The following is a 25,236-nucleotide window of genomic DNA, read 5'->3' on the forward strand; positions in this document are numbered from 1 at the left end:
GCCCGGCCCAGACGCCACTCGAGACGCTCCGCCGACGGCGGGTCCCACTCCCGGTCCTCGCACTCGGCGTCACGCGCGCACATCGCCGCGTCCGCCGCTCTAGCGCGCCGCCGGTCACGCGCAGCAGCGCACGCACGCCACCATGCGGACACGTGCGCAGCATCGCACGCACATCGGCGCACCGCGCCCGGACACCTCCCGCGCCCAGCTGACGGCCGGCCTGCCGCCGGCGCGGCGGCACCTCGGCCCTGCCCTCCCGCCGTGGTGCGTCGCCCGCGCCCGGCACACCGCCTCAGCCTCCCCCCCCCCCCCCTCCACCGGCGTTAGGCGGAGCTCCCGGTCGCCGGCGGTGACGGCGGGGGGGGGGGGGGCGCCCAGCGTCGCCTAGTCTTCCGTGGTGATGTTGCGGAAGAGGTAGCTGAGGCTCTCCTTGTTGTGCAGGCGGCGGATGGCCTCGGCCAGTAGGATACTGACGTCCACCGTCTTGATCTTGTGGCAGTGGATCTTCTGCACGTCGTGCGGCACCGTGTTGGTGACCACCACCTGGCGGCGGCGGCGCGAGCTGTTGACGTCGGCCCGCCGGGGTCGCGAGGCAGTGTGCTGGCGATTGCCGACTCCGTGCACACTCCGTCGACACGCGCCGACGGGATAGGTCCGGACACGGTGTACCAGGACGAAACGAAACTCGTCAAATACATGGTATGCGATCTGGGTAACAATCGGTATGAAGGGTTTGCCAGGCAGATGGACGACGCGCGCTACCGCGAGACAAGGGCCAACGAAAGACGTGATCCAGGCGAGGTTCGGTGCGTGCGGCCAGCTAAGCTGATTTCACCCTTTGCGCGCCATGTGTCGCACCGCACAGAAAACCAAGTTCAGAGTCCAAAAGTTCAGCCCGGGCCGGCACAGACAACCGTCAACACCAGGCGTAAGCATGCGCGCAGAGGCGACGCGGCGAAGGGCGGCCGGCCGCGGGTGCGGGCGGGGATGGGGGGGTAGGGGTCACCTCGTCTATGGCCGACTCCTCGATGAGGCGCGGCGCGTCGGCCGACAGCAGGCCGTGGGTCGCCAGCACATAGATCTTGTAGGCGCCGCGCTCCTTCAGCATCTCCGCCGCCGCCACGAACGAGCGCACGTCGTCGATCATGTCGTCCTGACGGCACACAGGTCCGGGTCAGGTCAAGCCAGGTCATGTCAGCGACCGGTCACGGGGGGCCGTCGCCTTGCCGCCCTGCCGTCGGCGGAACCCCGGTCGTATCGCGAGCTCAGAACAATGCCAGTCAGTCAGTCAGCCTCACCCCCCCCCCCCCCCCCCCTCCAGGGTCAAAACGCCGCCAACCTTGTCATCGCTCGGCCGCAGAAACGTCAGCCGCGCGTTCCCGCAGCCTGCAGCAAGGACCGGTCGTCACCATACAATGCACCCGTCCCGCAGCTGGTTATATGCCATCTCCGCGCGGGAACGTTACGGGCTGCGGCATCCTGCTTGGTGCACGCGGGAGCAGTTACGTCCCATCGGCATCTCCCGCTGCCACGGAGAAACCGGCACAGACCGGCGTGAGCTATGCAGCACGTCGCGGGCGGGTTCCCAACGCCGGCACATAACCGAGCATACTGTCCCTCACCGCCAGCTGAGACCGGGCTCGGCGGCGCCTCGCTCAGCGCTCTGCTCATTCGGAAGCGTTCCCTACATCTCGGATGCACGAGCACGCCGAGTCCGGAAATGTTTACCCGGAAAGTCCTCATCTCTACACATCCCCCGCCCCAACATCCGTTCCCAGAGCGGCGGACGGTTGGGGCGAGGGGGGGGGGACGGTTGGGGGTGAAATGAGTAGGGGAGCTGACTCACCACCATGATGGCGATCCTGCCACCAACGTCTCCTACCACCGAAATGGGCGGCTTCTCCTTGGCCGCTTGCATGGGCACGCCCGTCACGCCCGCGGTCATGATCCGAGACGGGTCCACTTCGCCCTGCGGGGGAGGCCGCACGCGACGCGCGACGACGGTCAGGCGGCGCCAGGCGGCGAGCGAGCCTCCACGCTTCTTCTCAACACACCCCGTCAGGTACACGCTCTCGGGCACGTCACAGGGCACCACAGCGCACACTCTCCAAGTCGCTACGAACAACCAACCAAGGTCATGCACTGCATCCACACCCGCAACAAAGAAAAGTAAACCAAGAGTGTGCAACACTGAAAATACAGTGACACCAAAGTAACCAACGGCGGGCGCGACGCTTTCGGGTCATGTCATCGTCATGAAGGCGTGTTCTCAGCTTCGCTCGTGTCGCCCCGGAGGCGCACGGCGCGGGTGGGCCCCGGTGGTAATCCCCCGCCACCGACATGGGCGCTTCCGTTAGCGTGATCTGGCGCCCACGGCATTCACGGCGCAGTCTCGTCCAGCCGTGTGATCGCCGCGTCGCTAAGCAGACTGAACAGCAAAGCGCGGCTGGTGGCCCATATGACCGTCCGAAAGCATACGAACAGACGCTAGCCAATCACCTTGGGACAGTGATAGGTGGCAGCCAATCACCTTGGGGCAGTGAGAGGAGGCAACCAATCACCTTGGGGCAGTGAGAGGTGGCAACCAATCACCTTGGGGCAGTGAGAGGTGGTAGCAACTCAGAATGAAACACGTGGTGACAGAGGAATAACAGAGGGCATTGATACAATTATGTTATGCCTCGTACTTCCACATTTACTTTAAATACGAATGACAGGTAGCAACAGCTGCGGTGTTTTGATAACGATTTTATCTATTTTAGTCACCGGTGGGTTCCCCCGATACGCTAACGATCTCGACTAACCATTTTGGAACCAGACAATAAAATATCTACGGTTGGAAAAACACCTCGTTCGTTCAGCCCACGCAGCGCTAAATTGCAACGGCAAGCTAAGGACCGTAATCCCAGCTGACCGCTTGCTAGGCTCAACTCGGCATCTTATCAACAACCAGGAGCGGCTACGGTGATGATCATCCCCATGAGTGCAATGTTTGTATCGACTGCAAAAACAACAGTGCCAATAACTCCCCCCCCCCCTTACCACATAAACGGAGCGTGGCGACACCGCCATCTCCCAGCTGATGTCCTTACTGAGCGGCGGCACCAGCGACCAATCAAGACGTAGCTTGTGGCATTGCATCGCGGCCCTGGCCGCCGCACCGACGCCACAACTCCAGCCCTTGACCCACGCGCCTGACAAACTCATAACGCGCCCGACAGCATCATCACGCGCCCGACAGCCTCATCACGCCCCTGACAGCCTCATCACGCGCCTCATTCGCCGGCGGCCCCGGCGGCGACGGCGGCGTTACTCACGATGCAGACCGAGGCCGTGGAGCGGAGGCGGAGCGTCGCGCGGCGCGCGGCGGCCGCCCCGGCCGCGACAGCCGCCATCTCCGACTCGTTCGGCTCCAGGAACGACTGGACGCAGGGGCGGCAGGGTGGCGGGCGTCAGCTGGGCGGCGCGGCCGAGGCGGGCGCCCGCGAGCAGGACGAGACCCAGGCGGACGGAGGAGAAGCGAGGAGGCGCCCGGGCAGCGGCCGTCTACACATGACAGGAGGGGGCGGAATATGACAGGGAGAAGTAAACAAGGAGTTCTGTGAATACGGAAAGGGAGGGGACCAATACGGAGAAATGAACGAGAAATGGCGTGAACACAGCGGGGGAGGAGAGGAATGTGGAGAAATGAATGTGTTTTGTGAGTACAGGGTACGAAGAAACGGACGAGGAGTTTTATGAGTACAGAAGAAGGGGGGGGGGAGGAATGGAAGCTATGCAAAGCAACGCAAAGGAATGGACGAGGAGTAGTGTGGGAAAGAGGCGCGGCAAACGTCTCCCGCAAGCGCTGCAGATAGCCGAGCTGCCGTTTAGATGGGAGCACGGGGCGCGGACAGGACAAAGCGCTGGGCAGAGGGGCGCGGCTCGGGGACGGCCAGCCGCGCCGAGCCAGCGAGCGAGCGCGCGCGTCCCGTTTACCAGCGGCTCACCAGCCACCTCCACCCTCCAGCTGACCTCGCTGCGCCGGCGCTGGAGTCACGTCGGCTGCGCTGCCGCCGGCGCGGCCGCGAGACATTCAAACCGGCCGCCGCGGAACAGGACGGAGCGCCGCTAGTCGACGGGGGCGGCGCCAGGGCGGGACGGTGCAGAAACAAAGGAAAAACCGGCCAACTCATCACACAGCAAACCAAAGCCGCAACACAGGCCGCGCTCCCGGCGTAAAGTGAAAGCAAGGCGTCAGTGGAGTCCAGAAGCGATCACGGGCGTGCCTCCGGCCGGTCCGTCCGGCCCGCCGGGCGGCCGCCGCGCCCCTGCGGACGCCACCCCGGCGCCCCGGCGCCGGGTCAGCTCGGGTCACGTGCGCGAGCTCGGAGTCGGGCGGCGGCGGCGGCGGCGGCGAGCCGGACGGCCCGGCCGGTCCCTCTCTCTCTCATACACACACACACGCCGCTCACATCCCGCAGACAGCGGCCGCCTCACGCCGAGGTCGCGGCCCGGAGACAGCTGACACCGGCGACTCATAGCAACACGGATGCAGAGACACGCGGCGTACGTCCCCACGACCATCCACACCAGCCATCGGCAGACGAACAAAACCCACCACGACCAGCCCAGACGCAACCAGCCAATAACAAACACAAACACAACCCGCACAGCCCCACGGCGGTCCAGACATCCAACCCGCACAGAGACGGACAGCGTCCGTGCGGCCGTTCGCACAAACCGGCCGTCGCCACAAAGCCACCGCCGACGCACGAACACGCACAGACCCCGGACGCGAACAGAGCCGGCCGGCGCGGCCCGCACGGACGGCGGCGCGGGCCGCCGGAGCCGGCGCGCGCGCCACCCACCGACATCGAGACGGAAGAGTGGAGCCGGCCCTGGTGGCGCGCCGGCGGCTCGGGCGGCGGCGAGGTGCGCCCGTCGTCGGCGTCCACGTCGTCCTCGTCGTCGGGCGTCTTCGCCTCGCCGTGGATGACCGCAATGCCTGCGCGCACAGGTCACGGCCGGTCACGGCGGGCGACGCCGGCGTCACGCGGCGGCGGCGCGGGGCCGTGCCGCGGAGGGGGCCGACTTCAGTCGAACGGTTGCGTTGCAGCCACTAGGCCACGCTGCGTCCGGCGGAGCTGTTCGCCACCAGCAGCCAGCAGCCAGCCGCCAGCAGCCGCCTCCGCGCGCTCCGGCGGGTCGGCAGAGGCGGCACGGTGACGCGGGTGGCGGGCGCCTTGAGCAAAGAAGCCGTCCTCCGCGGACACGGAGAGCGGCACTCTAGCGGCGCGGTCGCATTCACCGGCCGCTGAGGACGGACCCGACGTTACCAGGCGTCATCGCACGTCGGACAACGCTACCAGGTCATCATGTTATATCGTACACGTTACGATGTTATCATGCACCGCGTAACACGAGGCAGTGCTGCCATGTCCAGTACCACCAATGGGCCCTAACCTAGCATGGATGCGGACCCAAAATCGTCCCCACGGTCACGAGAGGCCCGCGTGACCCCCGCCGGCGGCGCCCGGTCGCCGCCTGGCGCGTGAGCTCCGCCCGGCGCGGCTCAGGCGCCTCAGTCCGCCCCGCCCGGCGCGGCTCAGGCGCCTCAGTCCGCCCCGCCCCGCCGGCGCCATTCCCACAACGCAGTCGGCCGGTGCCGACCGGGTCATTGTCACTGCCGTCGAAAACGAGCGTGGGAAGGCCTGTCCTGATGCGTTGACCAAGGCTTCACCAATGAGCGCCGAGGAGCGGCAGAGCTGCTGAACTGCTGCCTAGTAATCGCGCGTGCTGGGAACACTATGAAGAACAAAACTTGCGGCCCCCTCCCAGAGCGTTCAGACGGTTAAAAAACATGCTAAAACAGGGCGCGACTGATATAGCCCAATCATGTTCAAAACGAACCAGCAAGACAACATTAGCAGACAACCTGAGTAGCCGACCTGTTTCATCGCAGATTATGCCGAGTTTGGCCAATGCAGGCGCTGACCCACAACCAGGTTTTCACGCGGAGAATATTTGCAAACGGTGCCGACGCACGACATGGCGCCATTCTGTAACGAGCACTCCGCGCTATGACAAGTCTCTGGGCTTCCCACATGCCTCTACACCTGTGCACGCAGTTTATAGGACCAAACGTCCCTACTTGGACCGGAGTAGCAATCACCACTTCACTATCGCTGCAGCTAGCGCATTCTCTCGCCCCTATTCCCTGACCCCCCCTCCCCCTCCCCCCCATGTCCGCAGTCCGCACACTCGCTATCAGAAGCTGGCAACGCTTCCGTGCCCCCAGCCAGAGGGCGTTTTCGGAGAACAGATCTCTACAGCACCACTCAAACTGCACACAGCCTTCTGCAGAGGAGCCTATGTCGGCGGGAGGCGGTCCAAGTGTTGGCCGCACTCGGCGCCGCCGCCCAGGTTGCAGACTACGTTCGGTCTATCGCTGTCTGCCGCGCTTGCGGCGAGCCATCCGCCGGACAAGTGACCGTCGTAGCTCTCTGTGACTGGCACGCCCACTTCGATATGTGACTGGCCAAGAGACGGCCACTGGCATGTTCAACTCGGTGCGTGATTGGCCAGAGGACGGTCACCCTCCCGTTGATTGGCTGCTACGGATTGCGAGCGCAGCGATTGGCCGACAACTATCACATGCGGAGTGAGAGCACGCGAAAGACCGGCAGCCACGGCGGGCCACGCCTCCGGCGGTGACGTGGCGGCCGCCGATTGGCCGACTCACCGCTGGGGGCGGGGGTAATGGCTCAGACCGGCAATAAAACGCACTCCTGCAGGCAGACGTCGCCACTGCTGCGATCACATCGGCAATACATAACGCAACGCAGGAACTCGGTGGGGGGGGGGGGGGGGGTCGGATATTACCACGGCGCAAAGGCGAGTGGCAACCAAAATACCAAACCAAAAGGGGTCTGAGAACGAGGGTAATAAGCATCGCGACAAGCATCTTGTACCTACCGGAGTGAGTGCATCTGCTGAAACTACAACCAAACAGGAACCGAACCTCAGCTACACCAACAAAAAGCACCACGAAAAACTGAAACTCATCTCCGACTGCCAACCAAGGAATAACGCGATGTTCACCAGTGAACCGACTACCGGTCGACGGCGCGTCGTCGCGCCACCAGAGGCTGTACCACAGCGGTGGTCCCATGTCAGAGGGCGTACCGAGACGCAGGCGCTCGGCGTAAGACGTGGCGCGCTTGCAGGAGGCCGGGTCCTTGGCGACGATCACGGCGTTGCGGTAGTCAGGAATCTGAGGGAGGGTCGGAGACGCGGCCGTGGGGGTCTCAGCGGGCCGGCACGGCACAGCGGTTCGGACGCGGCAGGGGCTGACTCTATGACTCTGTTCAGACTCTGCCTGAAGTGCGGCAAAACAGCGAGCGAACGCGCAAGTAACAGGTCTGGTCAAAGCCTGCGGTCTGGAGACCCTCCGCGGAGCCCTGGATGCCCTCGCCCACTCTCTGGCATTCCCAATGTGGAAGGACGGACACCCCACACTTGTACAAATACAATGCAAGAACAAACAGCATGTGCTTTGAAGAAAAACCAGTCATCTCCCACCAAAGACCCATATGTAGCTCACCACCGGTGCCGGTTTAACACACAGAATGACGAGGACATGATTTTACACGATTGAAATGCCGGGGGATAGGCATCTTGATACTTCCAAAGTCAACTAGGGCGTTATAAACAACACTATCACCCTGTCTATCAAGCAATTCACAAAGTGGCCATAGCTGCCTGCACATTTCCACGCAGGCTTCTAGTAGACCTAGCTGAATATCCAACAACAGGCGTCTGCAATAAGCTGAATGGAATTCACAGCAAGCAGCGGCCACTATCATGGCCTAAGTTAGATCACCACGCCGGCCCCGAATGGTTCAAATCCAGGAAGATGACCACGATGATGATTTGGGCTTTGGGGCGCACCGACTACGTTGATCATGTGGCGCCCGAATCCAGGAAGATCTTCATCCCATCAAAGGACAACAAGCATAGGACAACAAATAAGGGACAACAAAGGACAACAAACAAAGGACAAACATCAAAGGACCGTATTCAGACGGCCCCGTTACAGCGTGATCCACTTCTCACAGAGATGCAGCGACGCGCCAGGTCACACTGCCAAGCGGCCCGCAGTCCCAATCAGCCTCCACCGAGCGGCACGGCGCACAGAGTGCGAGCGCACGGCGTCGCTCGCCCCGCCCCTCACCTGTTCCCGGATGTAGTTCAGCAGAAACGGCGAGGCGCGCAGATTGTCCACCGGACAGTCGAAGAAGCCCTGGATCTCCTTCTGGTGCAGGTCCATGGTGATGATGTGCGTTAGTCCTGCCTTGCCTGCCGGAGCCGGACACAACGGCTCAGAGGGAGGCCCTACACAGGCAATGCCAGTACTCGCGGTCACAGCACTGGCTGTGAAGCACAGGATTACAAACAGCAACATTGGGCACGGACGAATGAAATAAAAGTCACGACATAGATATCAGATTTGCGATGCGCGTCAAAACCGCCTTTCCAATTCGCACTTTCACACGGATAAAATTGGGCTGGAGCTGTGGTCTTGAACCTGCCTCGGAACACCCTCTCAGAGTTCAGCATGGAGGATGTCCAAATGAACTCCCGTCCTGTGGCACCGTCACACCACGGATCAGGGGCCTCATCTCTAAGAGAAACGAGGGGCCTCATCTTTAAGAGTAAAAGTAGGAGGAACGAGCCCCCCCCCCCCCCCCCCCCCGGTCCCTCAACACCACACACCACACCCTACAGGCCGCCGTTCCGTCCGCGGGGCGGGCATCCCCGCCGACCGCGAGCCGCACCGACCGCCGGGGCACTCACACATCATCTTCGCCAGCAGCTTGGACACGATGCAGCCCCGCTTCCGCATCTTGGACTGCTTGCTGTACGGCAGGTACGGGATAACGCCGATGATGTTGCGCGCCGACGACGTCTTGCAGGCGTACGCCATGACCAGCAGCTCCATGATGGAGTTGTTGACGTCCCTAGCGTCGGGGCGAGGTCAGAGGTCGACCGGCCAGGGCGCTTCTGGTCACAGGTCACAAGAGGAGAGCGGCTGTCGGGGCCCGACCAACTAACACAGCGAACTAGCGAGGCTGCCACGACTCTATGCGAAACTTAACAGTCGCGCAACACAAAGCAACAGCGCGGAGCTTTTACAACCGCACGGGCGTGAAGCGTTCTGTTCGAGCCTTGAGGAGGGCCCGGTTCAAGCAACAGGAAGACGAGGGCTGGGTCGTCAACAGGGTGCCAGGCACTGACCTACTCAAGGTGAACCAGGAGTGAACGCATGCCCCACAGGGCGATCAGGTGAATCACGCAACGGCATGGCTTGTGGGGTGCCCGAAAAGAAAAACCAACACGATTTTTTAGCCGCGGGTCATTTGTGCGAGAAGCGTCTTGAAGCTCCGCGAAGTGAAAAAAAAACAGCAGTGGCGACATTGGTCGTTCACATTACACTGGTGTGTTCAGATCTGAAGCGTCTGAGACCTTCGCTCTTCACAATTTTGAAATCGGACTCAAAGTCGCGCCAGGGGCGTGACATGAAGCCACGAGCCATCAACGAAAGCGCCACGTCGGTGCACGCACTGGCTCTGGGTCAGGGCTGGGCACCGCTGGCGGCCGGAGGGGCCGACAGCGAGCCCGCAAAGGCCACACGTTCCGGGGAGCCGGCCCCGGTACGGCCCGGCGGCTGACCCGCGCCCTGACCTGGTCAAAGGTCAACGACCGGGCGCCCAGCAGTCGTATCTGGCAGGTCAGGCTCTAACGGCGACCGCGCGGGCAGCGAATCCACTACAGCTACCGTTTCTACACTATCTATGCAGCGCAATGGGCCGATCCGGCTACACTACAGCTACCGTTCGTAGACATCTATGCAGCGCAATGGGCCGATCTGGCGCAGAGCACAAGCTGGCTCCTAGGGCGCTACACGTCAAGTCAGGCTCTCTAGACTAGCCTCAACCAGGCATTCTACTACAGAAAGAAGGCGCAAAGATGCCAGTGACAGAAGATCGCGAAATAAAGGAGAGTGAGAATGCAGCTCACGTGCGAGTCCGGGTTAAAAAAAGCTACAACAGAAATGAAACAAAGATCGGTAGGCAAGAGCCATGGTCTCAGTCGATATGGGGGACGCGATGATAGCAATGCCATTTGTCATGAAAGGAGAAGAATACATTTTTAGTTGCAGCCAACAGGCAACAACTGGCGCTGATAATAAAAAAACGCACCACCAACAGGCTACGACTTACTCAAAATTTTGCGTTGAAACAAAAAGCCCTAACCAACCGTTAATGCGACGGGAAAAACACGCTAAGCGGGTTTGAAACGTTAGAGCAAAGAGGCAGCGATACCGGTGAAGCTTGCTCCGCAGATCACTCAACTCAACAACTTCGGCCAGGGAAGCAAGGACCGGCGAAGACAATGCTTGAAAGCTGGAAGCTGACAGAAAGTACGCTCACTTGCATCTAATCACAACCACGCGTCTGGGCACACCAAAACGCCGGTTCGGCTATGTCACCAACGGAAGTGAACTCAACCTTTTCAATTGCTAATTTGAAAAACGCCCCGTTACATTCACAAATGACAAGTAAATTTACGATACACGAGTAAAACTACGGTACACAATCGTATGCACTCGTGATCACGCGGCAAGCGACAGAGCTGGTGACGAAAACCCTCGCGCTGGCTACAAGAACCCACGTTACACCACCACCAGCAATGCCGCTTTTCGACAGGCGACGCTTACGTGCCCCCGACGCGGTGCCCGCAGCCCGGCTCCCAACGAAGCGGCACAAGTGACGCGATGTCAAGCCACACAGGACGAGAACTTCGCTCGCAGGCGCCGCGGCTCGGCGGGCACGTTACAGAAGCAGACCCGAGCCAGCCCGCTGCCACGGAGAGGAGGTCCCGCGGGCCAGGACAGGGCGCGCCGGCGCGGCGGTGCGCAGGCGCGGCAGCGACACGGAGTCACATCGGAGGCGAAGGAATAGCCGCGGGGGGGATAAGGCGCTCACACTCGGACGGGGGGGGGGGGGGGCACGGGATCGGGAAGGGAGGGCATCTCGGTTTGGGCGAGGGTCGTGATGTCACGAAAAAAACGACAGTTAGAGGGCCGAGAACACCAGAGCACGGCACGACCTGAGAACAATGGACCACAGAGTAAAGAAGGAGGTCCAAGACGAGGAGGGAGAAAGGAAAAGACAAGGAACACAAGGAGGAAGGCACGGAAAGTCGGATTACGGGGCAGAGAAGGAACAGGGAGCACTTGAACACGGGGAAGCGGAGAGCACTGGATCACGGGGTACGGGGAACACCGGAACACGATGGGGAAGCGGGAAGCACTGAACCACGGAGGAGGCAGCACAGAACCATGGGAGGGCGAGGAGCATCAAAGCACAGGGGAGCAAGGGGCGGGGGCAATAGAGCACGAAGGAGTGAATAACGCTGGAGCGTCAAATGAACGTGGAGCACTGGAGTGGACGGGGAGCGGAGAGCGGAGACCACTGAACGCGAGTTAGCCGGACGTGCTTACATGTTTCCTCCCGTCTGCAGAATGTACACGTCCCTGTCCCGCAGCGAGTGCATAATCTCCAGCTGCGTCTCGCGGTTGGCGAACTTGCCAATCTGGGCCTCGACAAGCTTGCGGTCCAGCTTTCTAGCGTGCGCCGGCGGCAGAGGGGATCGGTGAGTAAAGAGCGCGCGCGCAAGAGAGGTAGAGAGCGAGCGAGAGAGAGAGAGCGCGCGAGGGGAGGAGGGGTGACTGGATGGCCGGGTGCATTAGTGACTGCGGACACTGCCGCGTCGCCCGCCCTCTGCCCGCCGCCCGGCCAGCGCGCGGCAGAGCGCCGCCGCCGCCGGCGGCCGGGCAGAGAGCGGAGACGCAAGCGAACGGCATGCACAACGGAACCGACACACTGCTACCCAGAGCACCGCACGCTGGCCGCGGCCGCGCCGACCCGGCCGGGGGCCGGAGTCCCGGGCGCGGCCCGCCGCCGCTGCCGCTGCGCCGACTCTCCCACGTCCGCCGGGCTCGCCCGCGCACCCAGTGACCGTTGATCGACTCAACAACCTTAAATGACCTCCATTTAACCTTAGCTGCTTCAACTGAAGCGCTTGACGTTCAGATTTGGTGTCTGTCGCGGCAGGAAAAACGGTCGCTGTGCGATCGAGCCTGTCAAAGCCAACAGCTCAACTAAATCGCTTACTGTTTAGATTCAGTACTCGTCAGAGCGGCAAGAAAATCGTCTCGGAGCAACCGAGCACCGGCACCAAAACAACGCCATCGGCGCATCAGAACTACTCAGCACAAACGGTCACCGACGGCGCTCTGACTGCGAGCGCTCGTCGCCAGAGGCGGCCGCGCGCTCGCCGGCTCCGTCCCGCGCCGGCTGCGGCGAGCGCCCCGGACGGGGGAGGGGGTGCGGCGGCGGCGGCGGCGGCGGCGGGGGCCGGCCGCCGGGTCGGCGGGCGGGCGGCAGCACTCACTTGCTGCCCGTCTGCAGAATATACACCGTGCGAGAGCGCACCGACTCCTGGATCTCGACCATAGTCTCTTTGTCGGTTTTCTGGTACACAACGCAGGCGCCTAGCCGCACACCGAGTCGGCTGCAGCACCGCGCGCCGCCCGGTCAGGTCACCGAGTCATCAACAGGTCAGCGGGTCACCACGGAGGTCGCCGTCAGCACGCGGGCGCTCACGGTCACGACAGACGAGACATCCGGAAGGCATACGATAGCATACGACAGACGGGAGGTCACTGACACCGTGGCAAACAGCACCGGATACGCACCTGCGCCTGCATCTGCGCGGGAGGTCGTGTCCCACGGGCTTAACACCACCAAGGTCAGCACGGATCAAAGCGAAGTCACAGGTCATCTCAATGAACACGCGCAGTTCCGTGCCGTGTCGGAGCTCACGAGTCACGGAGCTCTGACACGCCCTGACTCCCACAGAACTGGTCGCCCACGCAGTCAGCGCCCAGTCGCGGTCAGCGCCGGCGGCCAAAGCTACCGGGATCCCGGCAGCGAGGATCTCCGGACACAGCTGACGGGATCCCGCCAGCGAGGATCTCCGGACACAGTTGACGGGATCCCGGCAGCGAGGGAGGCATGTACTTGCGCTAAAGAACCCCGGTTCTCGCGTCGTACTGCCACCCAGCCCTCGGATTAGGGAGCCACCACCCAGCCCTTCGGTTAAAGAGCCACCCACCCCTCGGATTATGGAGCCACCAGATTACAGAGCCGCCAAGCCCTCGGGTTATGGCGCCCCCTGGTTCTCGTGCTATACACCCCCCCCCCCCCCCCTCTCCTCGCCCCTCCAGTCCTCAAGTCATAAAACCACCTAGTGTTCACGTTTTAGAGCCACCTCGTTCTCACGGTACAAGAACAGTTCTTGCGTTTTAGAGCACCCACCAAACTGCCACCTGCCAGTGGCACCATAGTGACTCATCCACCACATCCCGCGCTTTTCCGCTACCCGCCATAAACCCACTGTCATCCGGTTGCTACCCAGCGTCATACCAGTTACACCATTCCACCATACTATCCCCATTCCACCATACCCATTCCAGTGATGCAGCCATCATATCCAGCTACAACATGCGCCCCGCGAGCCATCAGAAAATCAATGGCAGGGCCGTCGTATATCCTGCACGTCAGCAATGGGGGATAGCTTTAGAGCGGACAGCTGGTGGGCCCTCGCCAGGTCCCACTAGGGATCCCCAGGGTAGGATCCCTGGTGGGACGGGATCCTAGCCCTGCCTGGAGGGGGGGGGGGGGCGCCGCCGCGGAGGTCACCGCCGGGGGGGGGGGACGCCGTGACCTGACCCCATCACGCCAGCACACGCCGGCCGCAGCCGTGACCACCCGCGCCGCCGAGCGCAGACGCGTCAGCTCGCTGTGCCCATCGGCAGCCACTGCCCGGGGCTCCGTCAGGCCAACGTTGCACCTCGGTCAGCGGCAGCGGGTCGGCGGCGTCGCTGACACGCTGTTCAGTAGGCGGGAGGGGGGTGGGCACAGGCTTCAGATGCGCGCCCACAGCGCCCCGCCGTCACCCAGCCGCCGAGAGTGACGTTACAGCTGGAGAAATGCCGAGTGGGACGGAGGGAGAGGTGCCCAACCCCCCAATCCCCACCCACCATTCAGGAAAGCTTGGTGTTGGCCTTATATCACATGATACAGCACAGATTGCACAGAAAACAAAGGTGGCGAAAGTTGTTCCTACCCTTCCTCGAACTTTTTGGAGATTTGTTTGGCAATGAAAGATGTTCACACAATGGTCTGTCTAACAAAATGCACAAAAATATATGTCATGCAAGACACAACCACATGTCTGAACAGGGCAGGATAGCACAGGAATGGCTGAGCTGAACACGCAACTGTGTGGGCAAGGTTCGAGAACCACACACACACACACACACCTGCAGCACAAGTGACAAACTGCATACCAGCATAGGATGCACCAAGTATGGTGCCTGATACACATTAAAAAGATGCACCACATGACAGCAAGTCACACACCACAGAGCAAATAGCTTATTCCATACTGCATTCAACTGCTCAGCCATTTATAAGAAAACATTTCACTTGGTGGAACACACTGATGTGAGCCACTGTAATCACAAGGCACACCATGTCCAAGAAAATCCCTAGGCTCACAAAGTATTTCAAGGAGCAGCACTTACTCGGCGATAAGCTGGGCCAGGGTCGGGTGGGAATTACCCGCCAGGATCATGATATCCCCACTGCACACCCCCGTGTTCATTGTGGCTGTGTCTTGAGGTGACAGCTGGAAACATGGGGAGGCTGTCAACTGAGGCCAGCAGGCTTCCAAATCCACTATTTGGCAAGTAAAACAAAATACCCAGCAGAAGGCAAGTGAGGCATGAGTGTCAGGGCATGCTACACCACACTGCTTTGAGAGTAGGTGAAAACTTGGGCTTTGAAAGGAGCTGGGACTAAAAATCACCCATGACCTCAGACATATTCTATATGCATGACCATACAGGATGATCAAATTAACAAACAGTACATAACTGGCCACAACATGACTACTAGTTGAAGCCATGACTGAGGGCACTATATAATGACCAATGACCCTTGATGCCTGTGGGATGCACACCATCCACCCTGCAAACTGCACCTCACTGTGGTGAGATATTATTCAGGCTAGGACCCTGAGCATCTGTCACTAATGCTGACCCTTGTTTCATGTTCACATTCCCAATACTTTGCAGGCAGGTGCAGCAGTCCAGACCTATAACTAGGTAAGCTAAAACATTTTCTGCACCACTGTGGGAAAAATGAAAACTGCACTGTGAGGAAATAGCACTTCATTTCTTTACCTCAGGAAGAGAAGAAAGCATACCAGATTGCAATGGAATATCACTGGTGTATGATTTCAGTCTCCTTTTTAGATGGATCCCCACTTGAAAACTGCTACAATATGGGTACTGAGGAATGGCCCATGCCACTATGAGTAATCATGCTCAAAGTGGTATATACTGACATCACACACACATACCAGTCCCCAAACTTGACTACAATTGTGCACACCTTTAACAATGTAACCTCTGTGCTCCTGATCTATGCAACAACCAAAATTTTGACTATATGACATCACTTGGTCTTGACAAAATGTAGATCACTGGTCATAAGCTGCCAATGCTCAGAAGTGCAACACAAGACCTGATAGGGTCAGAGTGGACTTGACCAGGCTGGGCTTGTCTGTACATGTCTATGCTCATCTGGACTAGTCTGAATTTCTCTCACATTTTGTATAAGTAATTTACAAATGTCAGACTGCATTTTGACAGCACACTACATGACTTTCTCCAACCATGCATGTCAAACTTTTCCCATTGTCCTAAGCACAGCAAAACTTGCAATGTGCTGAAGGTGGACTGAAAACTATAACTCATGTCATCAGCTACCTTCACATGACATTTACAAGTACACAAATCATGAAGGGAAATGTCCATTCTACTTTTCCTAAGAAGAAAAGTTAAGCTATCAATTTTCCCAAATAGTGCATTTCACAGAGCATTCTTTTAAAAAATACCATTGTTGGTTGAGTTCTTCCCATCTCTAGATTTCATGTTGGCTCTTTTAATCCTGTCTGTTTGATCCTAGTCTGCATATTATTAGCATCATTCAAGCAAATGATTTAGCCAGGATTTGCTGAACAAGAGATGAGAACCCAACAGCAAAGAGAGAACCAAAACAACCTCCTAGCTTGTCTAGAACTTAATTTGGCTTTCTGAACTTGAGTTCAACAGAATGAACTGTCAAACACACCTACACATAGGTAGCCTGGTGTCATGGTCATGGCATCACATAATCCCCAAAGGCAGGCTTCCTGTGATATTGGGTGTTCCATAGACTTGCCATATTTTGACCAAAAATGTTGGAAGCCCAAGCAAACATTAAATCTAAGTGGGCAATGGAAAATCAACCTAGGAATGGGTATATCTCCCATAAAAGAATGCAAGTTGAGCCTCTGCACCAGATGCCAACTGAAACATCCAACTCGGACAGGCACACTAACAGTCCAGTCTGAAAAAAATACATACAATGCACCAGGCGCCTACCCAACATCAAAATGCTTCACTTCCAGTTGAGTTCAGGATTTCTAATTTTATGATTTAAGTGCTTGTTTCAGCGAATAAGTACCATATACGAGCGGGAACGATAGCTACAACGCAACATGTCATACAATACACCACAAATACGCACCCACCTACCACACACCACCGGCCGCACGCGGTATTGACAACCGAGTGCAAATTTCACACGATCGGCGGCGAAGACGACTCTTACATTCAATGATATCGATTGAAGTTAGCAAAAAACTCCAATTGGTCTAATCGGCAGCACAATCGGTCTAAAAATCCAATACTGCTAAATGATTGGTCAAACAGAAAAGTTTTTGGCTCGCAAGTTTGTAGTGAACAGATGTACGGGCACGGAAATTGTAATGAAAGCCGTAGGTTAGCGATGGCGACGTATTTGACGCCGAATAGCGACGTTAGATAGCCTCGGCGGCGACGGAGAGCGCGGGTGCAGCGGTAGCGTTCATGTTTTGATATTCAGTTGTGGTAGTGGGTTGAGGGTGCGGGTTGGGGGGATGAGGTCGAGTGTGAAGGCGAGAGGTCTTGAAAGCGCGTTGTACTGCGTCGTTTCGTATACGGGGGCGGAGCGCTCATTGAAGCTGTGAACGATTTTTCCCCTAAATTTGCCATCGGCGAAGCTTGTGCCACAGCTTGGCTCGGCGCCTGACGAGTTGATGATCGGTGCAAGACAGTGGAAGCATGTTTGAAAGTGCTCCATGTGTTACTGCAACAACAACCAAAGTGGTTGCGGGGTTGAGGCTCCACAAAGAATATATATTTACTGTTGGAGGCATTCTGAAGATTATGCAGATGGTGGGTACCTGTGTTTCATGGTCAGCTCTAGACCAGACTAACCAGCAGCTGCAGGCATCAAATGGAAGCTGCAGCCTGAGCCTATTTGGCTTTCTTTGCTGAGCTTACTGTCCCTCTACTGCAGGAGATGCCATGATGACACAATTGTGATATACCAGAACATTAATGGGAGGGAAGATCTTGGACAAATGAGTTCTTCATGACGGCTGAGATCGTCGCAAGGGATCAATGGTGGGGGACTGTATGGACCCAGATCAGTCTTGTATGTTAGATGAGGTAATTGCAGGAAGGGGTTGTAATTGACTGGAATGCTCTGACCACTGAGGTGATCCACTGCATGATGGATCCCAGGCTGGTTGATGGTCATAATTTAATAGAAAGATGGTACTAAGAGACACCAACCCAGTCCATCCCATGTCCCCACAATTTCTGTTGGGTGGGGCACCTATACTGACCATTGGATGATGGTTTGGGGCCTACTGACAGTAGAGGGTTTGCCTGATTTGATTTGTGGGCCCCACCTGGCAATGGTGTTCCATTGAAAGAAAGTGGAAAGGGTAGTACTTTCCCCATTACCTCAGAAGATTTACTATTTGTGGCATGGATTCAGAGTCATGTGGCAGCAGATTATTGCTGTTTTCACATACAATTAAGTGTGGTTGAGGATATTTTATTGATTTTCATCATGCATGTGTTGTGGGACAGATGGTAAGCAACGCAGGATGAAAGTTAAGTGGGTCACTATCCACCCCAGCTTTCATTGAAGTTTGCCTGTTTTTTTACATTTTATCATTTAAGGATGCTCATTCTGCAAGCTATTTGCACCACCAATGGTCCATAGCTGTCTCCAACCCTGGTGTCACCACATTTAAAGTATGCTGGCACTGGGTGCGACAAATCACTAAGTAGATCCAAGTTATTGGAATTAAATCAAATGCAACTATGATTCAACAATAATCTGTGAACATTAAACCTACATTGTTGTTTTCCTCCTCAAACCACAAATGCTGCATGTGTTTCAACATGCTGGGTCATGACTTCCCTCAGGTTCTTGGTCTCTGTGGCTTTCTCTGCATCACCATCTCAGACCTGAGCTATCATCCAGTGGCAACATGGTACTACTTTGTCTGCCTCATCAGCTTCTGGAGTTCACTCATCATGCTGGTCTGCTACTCCTTCCACATGGTGGAAAAGCTGCACTTCCTACCATGCTTGCAGATTGTAAGTAGGACTGATGGAACAGAAAACCTGCATGGCAGTCTGCATCTGCCTTGGTCAGAAATGTCATCTGCAGTGACAGTCAGGGTCTACCAATACTGTCTGCTGGCACCTGCTCTGCCATCTGGTGAGGAACTGCCAAACAGTTAAGGAACCGCTTATCAGCTGAGCCTCGGTGCCGCCAGCAGCAGCTGATCCTAGTGGTGGGTCTTAGGGGGATAGATCTTGATAAGGAAAGTTTTATTTTTGGATGTTTGGCGGGGGCACCCCCCAGCTGCTGCTGCCCCCTCCCCTCTGTGGGATCACCACTGGAGGCCAGTGTTCAGTCAGCTGATGCCACATGCTGATCCACTTGCAGGAGCTGGCCTTCAGCTGCTGCTGGGCTGCACTGTACCTGCTGGCCGCTGCCCTCTCAGCCTCGTTCAGTGGAACGCCGTCGTGGGCCGCTGCCACGGTAAGTGTGCCTAGCTCTCTTCCCTTCCGCCCCCATCTCCACCACACTGACTGACAATGGCTGCCACCTCCCTGCCTGCACCTGACCTGATGACAGATTGTACGCCCCTCCTCCCCCCCCCCCCCCCCCTGAAGCCTCGCTGAGCTGAGGGTTTTCTGGATTTGAACTGGCGGCAGACAGATCTCATTTACTCGACTGCTGCACTCTCTTGGTAACGTTTATAAGGTTTTTTGTGGTGCTGTGTGACAGGATGACGAGTGTTTCTATTTCAGGTGTTTGCCTTTCTCGGCATGTCCTCTCATGCCTGGGAAGCAGCTTTGAAGCTGCGGGACGTCCGAGCCGGGGACATGGCGCAAGGCCAGCGGACGGTGGCGACATCCGGCGGCACGCTGCCGAAGTTCTAGTGCCGTGTCGTCCGCAACGGCAACGTCTCGTCTGCTGCCGGCGACCGACGTAGAATCAACTTGCGGGTCAATTTATGGCGACGCTATGGACGTGTTTGGGACCCCTCGTGAACCATGAGCACTAGATAGATGGCCCATCGAACAGTCGATTACCGTGCACTTATCGGCCCGGCCAGGTCCGAATAGGGGCTGCTCAGTGGGTCCAGTCCAGTTCACACTCAGCAAGTCTGTGTACCCTTGAGCATTGTGGTGTGTCATGGCCCACAGGGAGCGAACTATGAAAGCCCCAGTGTGGTACCCGGCCGCTAACGCCGTGCGGATCTCGCGGGCCGGACACGACTAGTCAGTATATACCTCCTGTCTGTGATACGTTACCATATACACGCGATGACCGTGTGGCGGTGTCTGCACTTCGCCCGCCCGTAACTGGAGCTCTTGCCCGAGACGTGCGCCGTCCAAACAGCCGCCATTGGTGGTCAGGTGTATCCTCAGAAGCTGACATCACACCGGCTCAGAGGACAAGACAGCACATCGGATATAAAACGACCGGCCCCGCACCGCGCGCGCGCCGCCACGCCCGAGGGCGCCCGCGCCGCCCCGAACCCTCACGTGGGCGGGGAGGTGACGCGGCGGCGCCAGACGCCGCCGACAGCGCGCGGCCACGCCGACCCGGCGTCACCGCGACCCCGGCCGGCAGACACGCAGACAATCGCAGACACAGACAGGCCCAGACACGGGCGGCCGGCGGGCGCCGCGAATCACGTTCGAAATCAGCCGACGCCCCCCCCCCTCCCCTCCCCCCTGTCATCAGACGGTGCACGAGTATTGAGTATCAACTGCCGTCCGAGCTGAGCGCACTCGCCAACCGTTTGCACAATCGTAATGCCCTGGATTTGGAAACTTGTCTTCGATCAACAGGCCCCGAATGGCGGAGGATATATAGAAGCACAATCCTGAAGAAATCCTGAACATAGCGGAGCAACACATTTTAAATAAAATAAAGTGCAAGTAAATCATAAAACGCGACGTTCTAGCTCACGCCCGTGACTAAGGCAAACGTGCCAAAACTAACTTAAACAACATCCACGCCTGTAATTCAGGCCTTGCCATAACTAGCTTAACGAACTGCACTACAGACTGAAAAGACTATCTAGCAGGGACACTACCAACACATCATTTTCAAGCCTCAAACTTATTTGGGGCGCCGCTCCCACAAAACATCTGGGAGCGGATGCAGGCGGCGTGATTACAGACAACTAATCTTACAAGCAAATCAAGCTTGACACAGCACCCGATGCGCTTTGTTCCGGCACGAGCCTAGTTTTCAATGGGTATGTGGGTAACCACATAACCGAAATACCGAGTTTCTCGCCACTTCGCTAGCGAACGTTTCCATGTCGCGGTCAGTCCCGTCTTGAGTGCGGGACCACGATATCGGGCTGTAGGCTGTTGCGGATCACACATCTGGCGCATTCTCTCGCCAGACTGGTCGCAACACGAGACTAACGGGCAGTGTTCCATAGAGCTAAACCATCGACGTTTTCGGGCACCAGAGACCGGCTCCCGACAACCGTTTGAGCATACAAAGATATCCTCCACACAAGTCATCCAAATGCCGTTTGAACAGGACGCACGGTCAAAAAACAACGGGGTCAATTGCTCTTTGGCTGCCAGAAAGCCTGAAACAAGTTCAATTTGGTTTATCCGCTCCGACCAGCCTCCTCCGAAGCCGCTCCTCTTCACCGGCGCCTGAGCCCGACTCCCCATCAGGAGTCGGCCGGAGTCAGGCCCGGGCGGCGCAGCTGAGGACTCCGGCGGACTGCCTCCGGCCGACGTCGCCACGGCGGGCTCGAGCGGCCGCCGCCGGCAGGTGGAGCCAGGCCAGCGCTCGGTGGGGTGGAGCCGGGCCGCTACGGCCGGCCGGACCGACGAGTGGGCAGCCTGACCAGGCCCCGAGCTCGGTCCGAGCTGCAGAGGAGCCGCACAGCAGCACGGCGCCGGCCGCCTCGGGCACGCTGCCGCACACCGCCACACGCCCGCGCACGCGCGCGCCGCCCCTCGCGCTCCAGCAGACGTGCACACTCCGTCCAGGCACCAACCGTGGCCAGCTGCGCGAGAACGCGGCCGCCTCCTGCGACCAACCGGCCGCGCGCACCTCCAGCCCCTCTCGCCGATGCATCACACCGCACCACACCGCGCCGCCGCCGCCCGGCGCCCGACGCCCGGCGGCGGGCGGCGCCGCTCCACTACGGCCGGTCGCGCGCCGCGGACTGCCGGCGGTGCCCGCTCATCACAACTCGGTCCGCCGGTCGAAGTTGATGTTCTGCTCGGCGCAGAAGTCCCGCGTCAGCGGCAGGCAGTTGAGATACTCGCAGACGGGACACTCGTAGAACGGCGGTCACGTAGAAGAGCACGAGCAGGAAGAGCACCAGCAACGTCACGGTGGTGACGCACACGGCGATCAGCACCTTCTTGCGCGCCCTGTCGTACGGGCCGAAGCTGACGTACGGCAGCAGCGCGTACGACAGCAGGAAGCCGACGATGAAGCCGAAGATGTGCGCGTAGTTGTCCACCTGTCGGGCACAGGCGGTCGGTCACTGTTCAGGGAGCAGCAGACGGACGACGCACGGCCTTGGAAGGCGGCCCACGTGGCGACACGGACTCCGGAAGTGTCACGCGATGTGGTCGGGTAAGCGCCAGGCTTGGTCCTCGCAGTCGGCGGACAGTGACGCGTCACAGCCGGTCAGGTCGTTCGTGACTTCGGCATCGGTTTCTGCCGTTCAGTGCGGGCAAGGCCGCGAGCAGAGAAGGCCGAGCCGTACGAGCAGCACTAATGTCCTGGGATGGAACATACACCGGGGCAACATCCTCGAGCAGAAAACCGATGAGGAAAAGGACACATCTATTACCAGGGCAGCAGACCGATGAGGAAGAGGACACACATCTCTAACCCAGGGCAACCGACCGACGAGGAAAAGGACACACAGCACTCACCCAGAGCAGCAAACCGATGAGGAAAAGGACACACACCACTTACCCAGGGCAGCAAACCGATGAGGAAGAGGACCATGGTGAGGCCGCCCAGGCGTAGCAGCGCCCGCCACGGCCGCTGCAGCATTGGCCACACGTTGATCACCTCCACGAAGTGGCAGGCCAGCAGGCCGAACTGGGAGCCGGCCGGACCGACCTGCGGCGGTGCGACAGAGCGCGGTCACACGTGACGTCACTGGGACAGATGTGACGTCACTGGGACAGACGCGACTGCACCGACTGGACAGCCTCCGCTACGGTTGCGGCAGCAATGGCATGGATCGGTCATGCTGCCTTAGCAGCCTTGTTGTCCCCTGTACCCGAGGCATGCACACCACTGGTGTGGATGAGGCAAGCACGCCACTAGCAGACGTGCACCCACGAAAACGACTCGAGTTTTCTGTTCAAGTGGGTACGCCTACTCCAAGTACCCAGCACAGTACAGCACCCCAGTTTCCCAGCACAGTACAGCCCGGAGTCTTCCTATGCCTCCAAACATTGTCAACAACCACATCATGACCAGATCTTCCTATGATGGTGGCTCCTGCGGTAGACTAAAACAGCCTCTAGTAAACAGGGCCTCCTCAACGGACAGAAGGCCGCCTGTCAAGATGGCGCTCCCGCCCTCACCAAACAATCCAGACCGACCAGCTCGCCTATCCCAGCACATCACTACCCCCCTTCCGCCGTGCGTCAGCCTCTCCATCAGATCAAGACGGACCGCGCGGTCCAGTCTGCCCGCCGCAGCGCAGCCGCAGCGGGGCGACAACTGCGTGTGGCGCCAGCTCGCGCGGCGGCTCCCTTCACCCGGGCGCCGACACGGGCCCCGTTCGGCACGAGCCCACCGGCCGCGCGCTCCCGCCGCCCGTGGTTACCTCGGCGCGGTAGGGCACGAAGATGGCCGAGGCCAGGTTGCCCGCCACGCCCGACACCAGGTAGATGATGCCGATGCGCAGCGCGCCGGCCATCTCTCCAGGTCGCGCAGGAAGAAGAACTGGATCAGGATGGTGAACACCAGGTGAATGATGCTGCCGGAGAGAGACGGGCGTTACGGGCGGGCGGCGGCGGCGCCCCCGGCCGGCGGCGAGCGCGGCCGCACGGCCGGCGTCAGCGGAGGCCGTGCGCCGCTGACGACGGCAGCACAGATGACGCCCACTGAGCACCACTGAGGCGTGCTCAGGCACTCTAGCGCGGGCGTACTGTAACCACACACACACACCACAAATAAACCGGTTCGCTATTCCACGACTTCTCCGCAGCCCCTTTCTCTTCGCTTCTGCCGCTGATGGGACGCCGTCGTTACGGAGCAGGAGGGCCGACCAACGCCAATGCATCGTCACGGATCGGCGCCTCAACGGCGCTTTCATTTCGACACGGAGTAAATGACTACGCCACAGCAGCCCGTTCCGCCCACGTACACCACCCCACGGAGGTGTCGCTCGCGCTCACCCGGCGTGCAGGAAAATGGAGGTCCACAGTCGGTAGAACTGGTCGGGCCTCTCCGGGTTGTAGAACGGGATCATGCCGCACACGTCATCCAGGCAAGGACAACCTGTCGCGAGGGCGCGGGCCGGCCGTTCGTCAACACGCGCGCGCCGTGAATCCGTCGCGAACGCCGCGAACGCACGCCGCCGCGGGCCATGAATACGAAGAGGCTAAAGTGAGCTTTGATGAGGTGGGTTGAGAGACCGAACAAAACCGATAGTGAGACAGTCCACGTGCCGGACTTAGTGATAGCACCACAATCTCGACAGGGAGCGAAACCAGTCCTTAACCCCGACTCGAACACCGTCCCCGGCGCGTGCGCTGAAGCACAAACAGCGCAACAGGATCCTGGCCCCGGGGTGTGCCCAGTGGCCCAAAAAACACGTCCCAGCGAGCGAGGGCGGCGGACGGAGGCGCCCCGGCGCCGCCGGCGACAGCCTCACCTGCGAACACAGCGCCGCCTCCTCGTGGAAGTAGCCGCGCACGAAGTTGCAGTACTCGCGGGTGGTGATCTGGCAGAGGCCGTGGATGCCCACGCAGCACGGGTGACCCACCACCTCGCACAGCATGTGCTCGGCCGCCTCTCTGCCCTCTGCCGGCGCGGCGGCGACGGCGCGGTCAGGGGCGGCCCGCTAGCATTGGCCGCAAGCCGAGGTCAGCGAGCACGACCGCCAGCAGGCAACTACAGAGCACAGCCAGACCGCTGCAGCTGGTCACGCACTGCATGACGATGGAAAGGAACTACGGACGGCGCGACGCTGCACTCGGCGGCGAATGAGGCGCGACGCACGGTACTGTGCTGAGAAGCACGGAACCGGACTGTGAAGTATGGGACTGCGCTGAGAAGCAGGAAACTGCATTTTAAGAAGCATGCCACCGAGTGGCATAGCATGGCGGCACCACATCAGCCGGCGGCGGCGGCGGGCGCACTGACCGGGGGCAGCCGACGCCTTGCGACAGATGGGCCACTTGGTGATGTCGTCGGGCCACTCGTACGGCGCCCTGCCGGGCTCGGCGCAGTAGCTGGCGACGGTCGGCGGCAGGTCAGGTCACCGCGCGGCCGCGGCCGCAGCGGGCACGCAACGGTGGTGGGGGACGCGCGGCAAAGGTACGGGAGGAACAGCGGACAGAGGAGACACGACACGGGAGGAGCAGCGGACAGAGGAGACCGGGCAAAGACACGGGAGAACAGCGGACCGAGGAGAACT

At 59.4% G+C, this 25,236-nt stretch overlaps 3 protein-coding genes across 8 annotated transcripts; 1 reads left to right on the plus strand and 2 right to left on the minus strand.

Annotated features, from left to right (window-relative positions):
• Positions 1 to 363: 363 nt before the first annotated feature.
• On the minus strand, positions 364 to 16,778 carry LOC119113855 (phosphoribosyl pyrophosphate synthase-associated protein 2). Of its 5 annotated transcripts, none has more exons than XM_037238079.1 (11): positions 16,749 to 16,778; positions 14,699 to 14,802; positions 11,549 to 11,671; positions 8,839 to 9,002; positions 8,216 to 8,340; positions 7,168 to 7,255; positions 4,851 to 4,987; positions 3,318 to 3,422; positions 1,847 to 1,969; positions 1,007 to 1,153; positions 364 to 543 (listed from the first exon to the last, which is right to left on the minus strand). In XM_037238079.1, exons 2-11 carry the CDS (start codon positions 14,776 to 14,778, stop codon positions 385 to 387), a joined length of 1,251 nt encoding a protein of 416 aa, XP_037093974.1. In that variant the 5' UTR covers positions 14,779 to 14,802; positions 16,749 to 16,778; the 3' UTR covers positions 364 to 384. The 5 variants fall into 5 exon arrangements, with proteins under 5 accessions (XP_037093974.1, XP_037093977.1, XP_037093975.1 ...); XM_037238082.1 differs by lacking the exon at positions 11,549 to 11,671 and adding an exon at positions 12,502 to 12,621; XM_037238080.1 differs by having other exon boundaries at positions 16,764 to 16,777.
• A 441-nt stretch (positions 16,779 to 17,219) lies between these two features.
• On the plus strand, positions 17,220 to 19,909 carry LOC119114263 (CKLF-like MARVEL transmembrane domain-containing protein 8). 2 transcript variants are annotated; one of them, XM_037238464.1, is made up of 4 exons: positions 17,220 to 17,437; positions 18,485 to 18,658; positions 19,014 to 19,109; positions 19,382 to 19,909. In XM_037238464.1, exons 1-4 carry the CDS (start codon positions 17,324 to 17,326, stop codon positions 19,511 to 19,513), a joined length of 516 nt encoding a protein of 171 aa, XP_037094359.1. In that variant the 5' UTR covers positions 17,220 to 17,323; the 3' UTR covers positions 19,514 to 19,909. The 2 variants fall into 2 exon arrangements, with proteins under 2 accessions (XP_037094359.1, XP_037094360.1); XM_037238465.1 differs by lacking the exon at positions 17,220 to 17,437 and adding an exon at positions 17,464 to 17,668.
• Positions 19,910 to 21,803: 1,894 nt separating this feature from the next.
• On the minus strand, positions 21,804 to 23,511 carry LOC119113390 (inactive rhomboid protein 2-like). Its single transcript, XM_037237711.1, has 4 exons — positions 23,419 to 23,511; positions 22,551 to 22,700; positions 21,916 to 22,086; positions 21,804 to 21,881 (listed from the first exon to the last, which is right to left on the minus strand). Exons 1-4 carry the CDS (start codon positions 23,509 to 23,511, stop codon positions 21,804 to 21,806), a joined length of 492 nt encoding a protein of 163 aa, XP_037093606.1.
• Positions 23,512 to 25,236: the final 1,725 nt, after the last annotated feature.

This window comes from Pollicipes pollicipes, unplaced genomic scaffold, assembly GCF_011947565.3.
Source record: "Pollicipes pollicipes isolate AB1234 unplaced genomic scaffold, Ppol_2.1 Scaffold_7262;HRSCAF=8765_pilon_pilon_pilon, whole genome shotgun sequence".
NCBI lineage: Eukaryota > Metazoa > Arthropoda > Thecostraca > Pollicipedomorpha > Pollicipedidae > Pollicipes > Pollicipes pollicipes.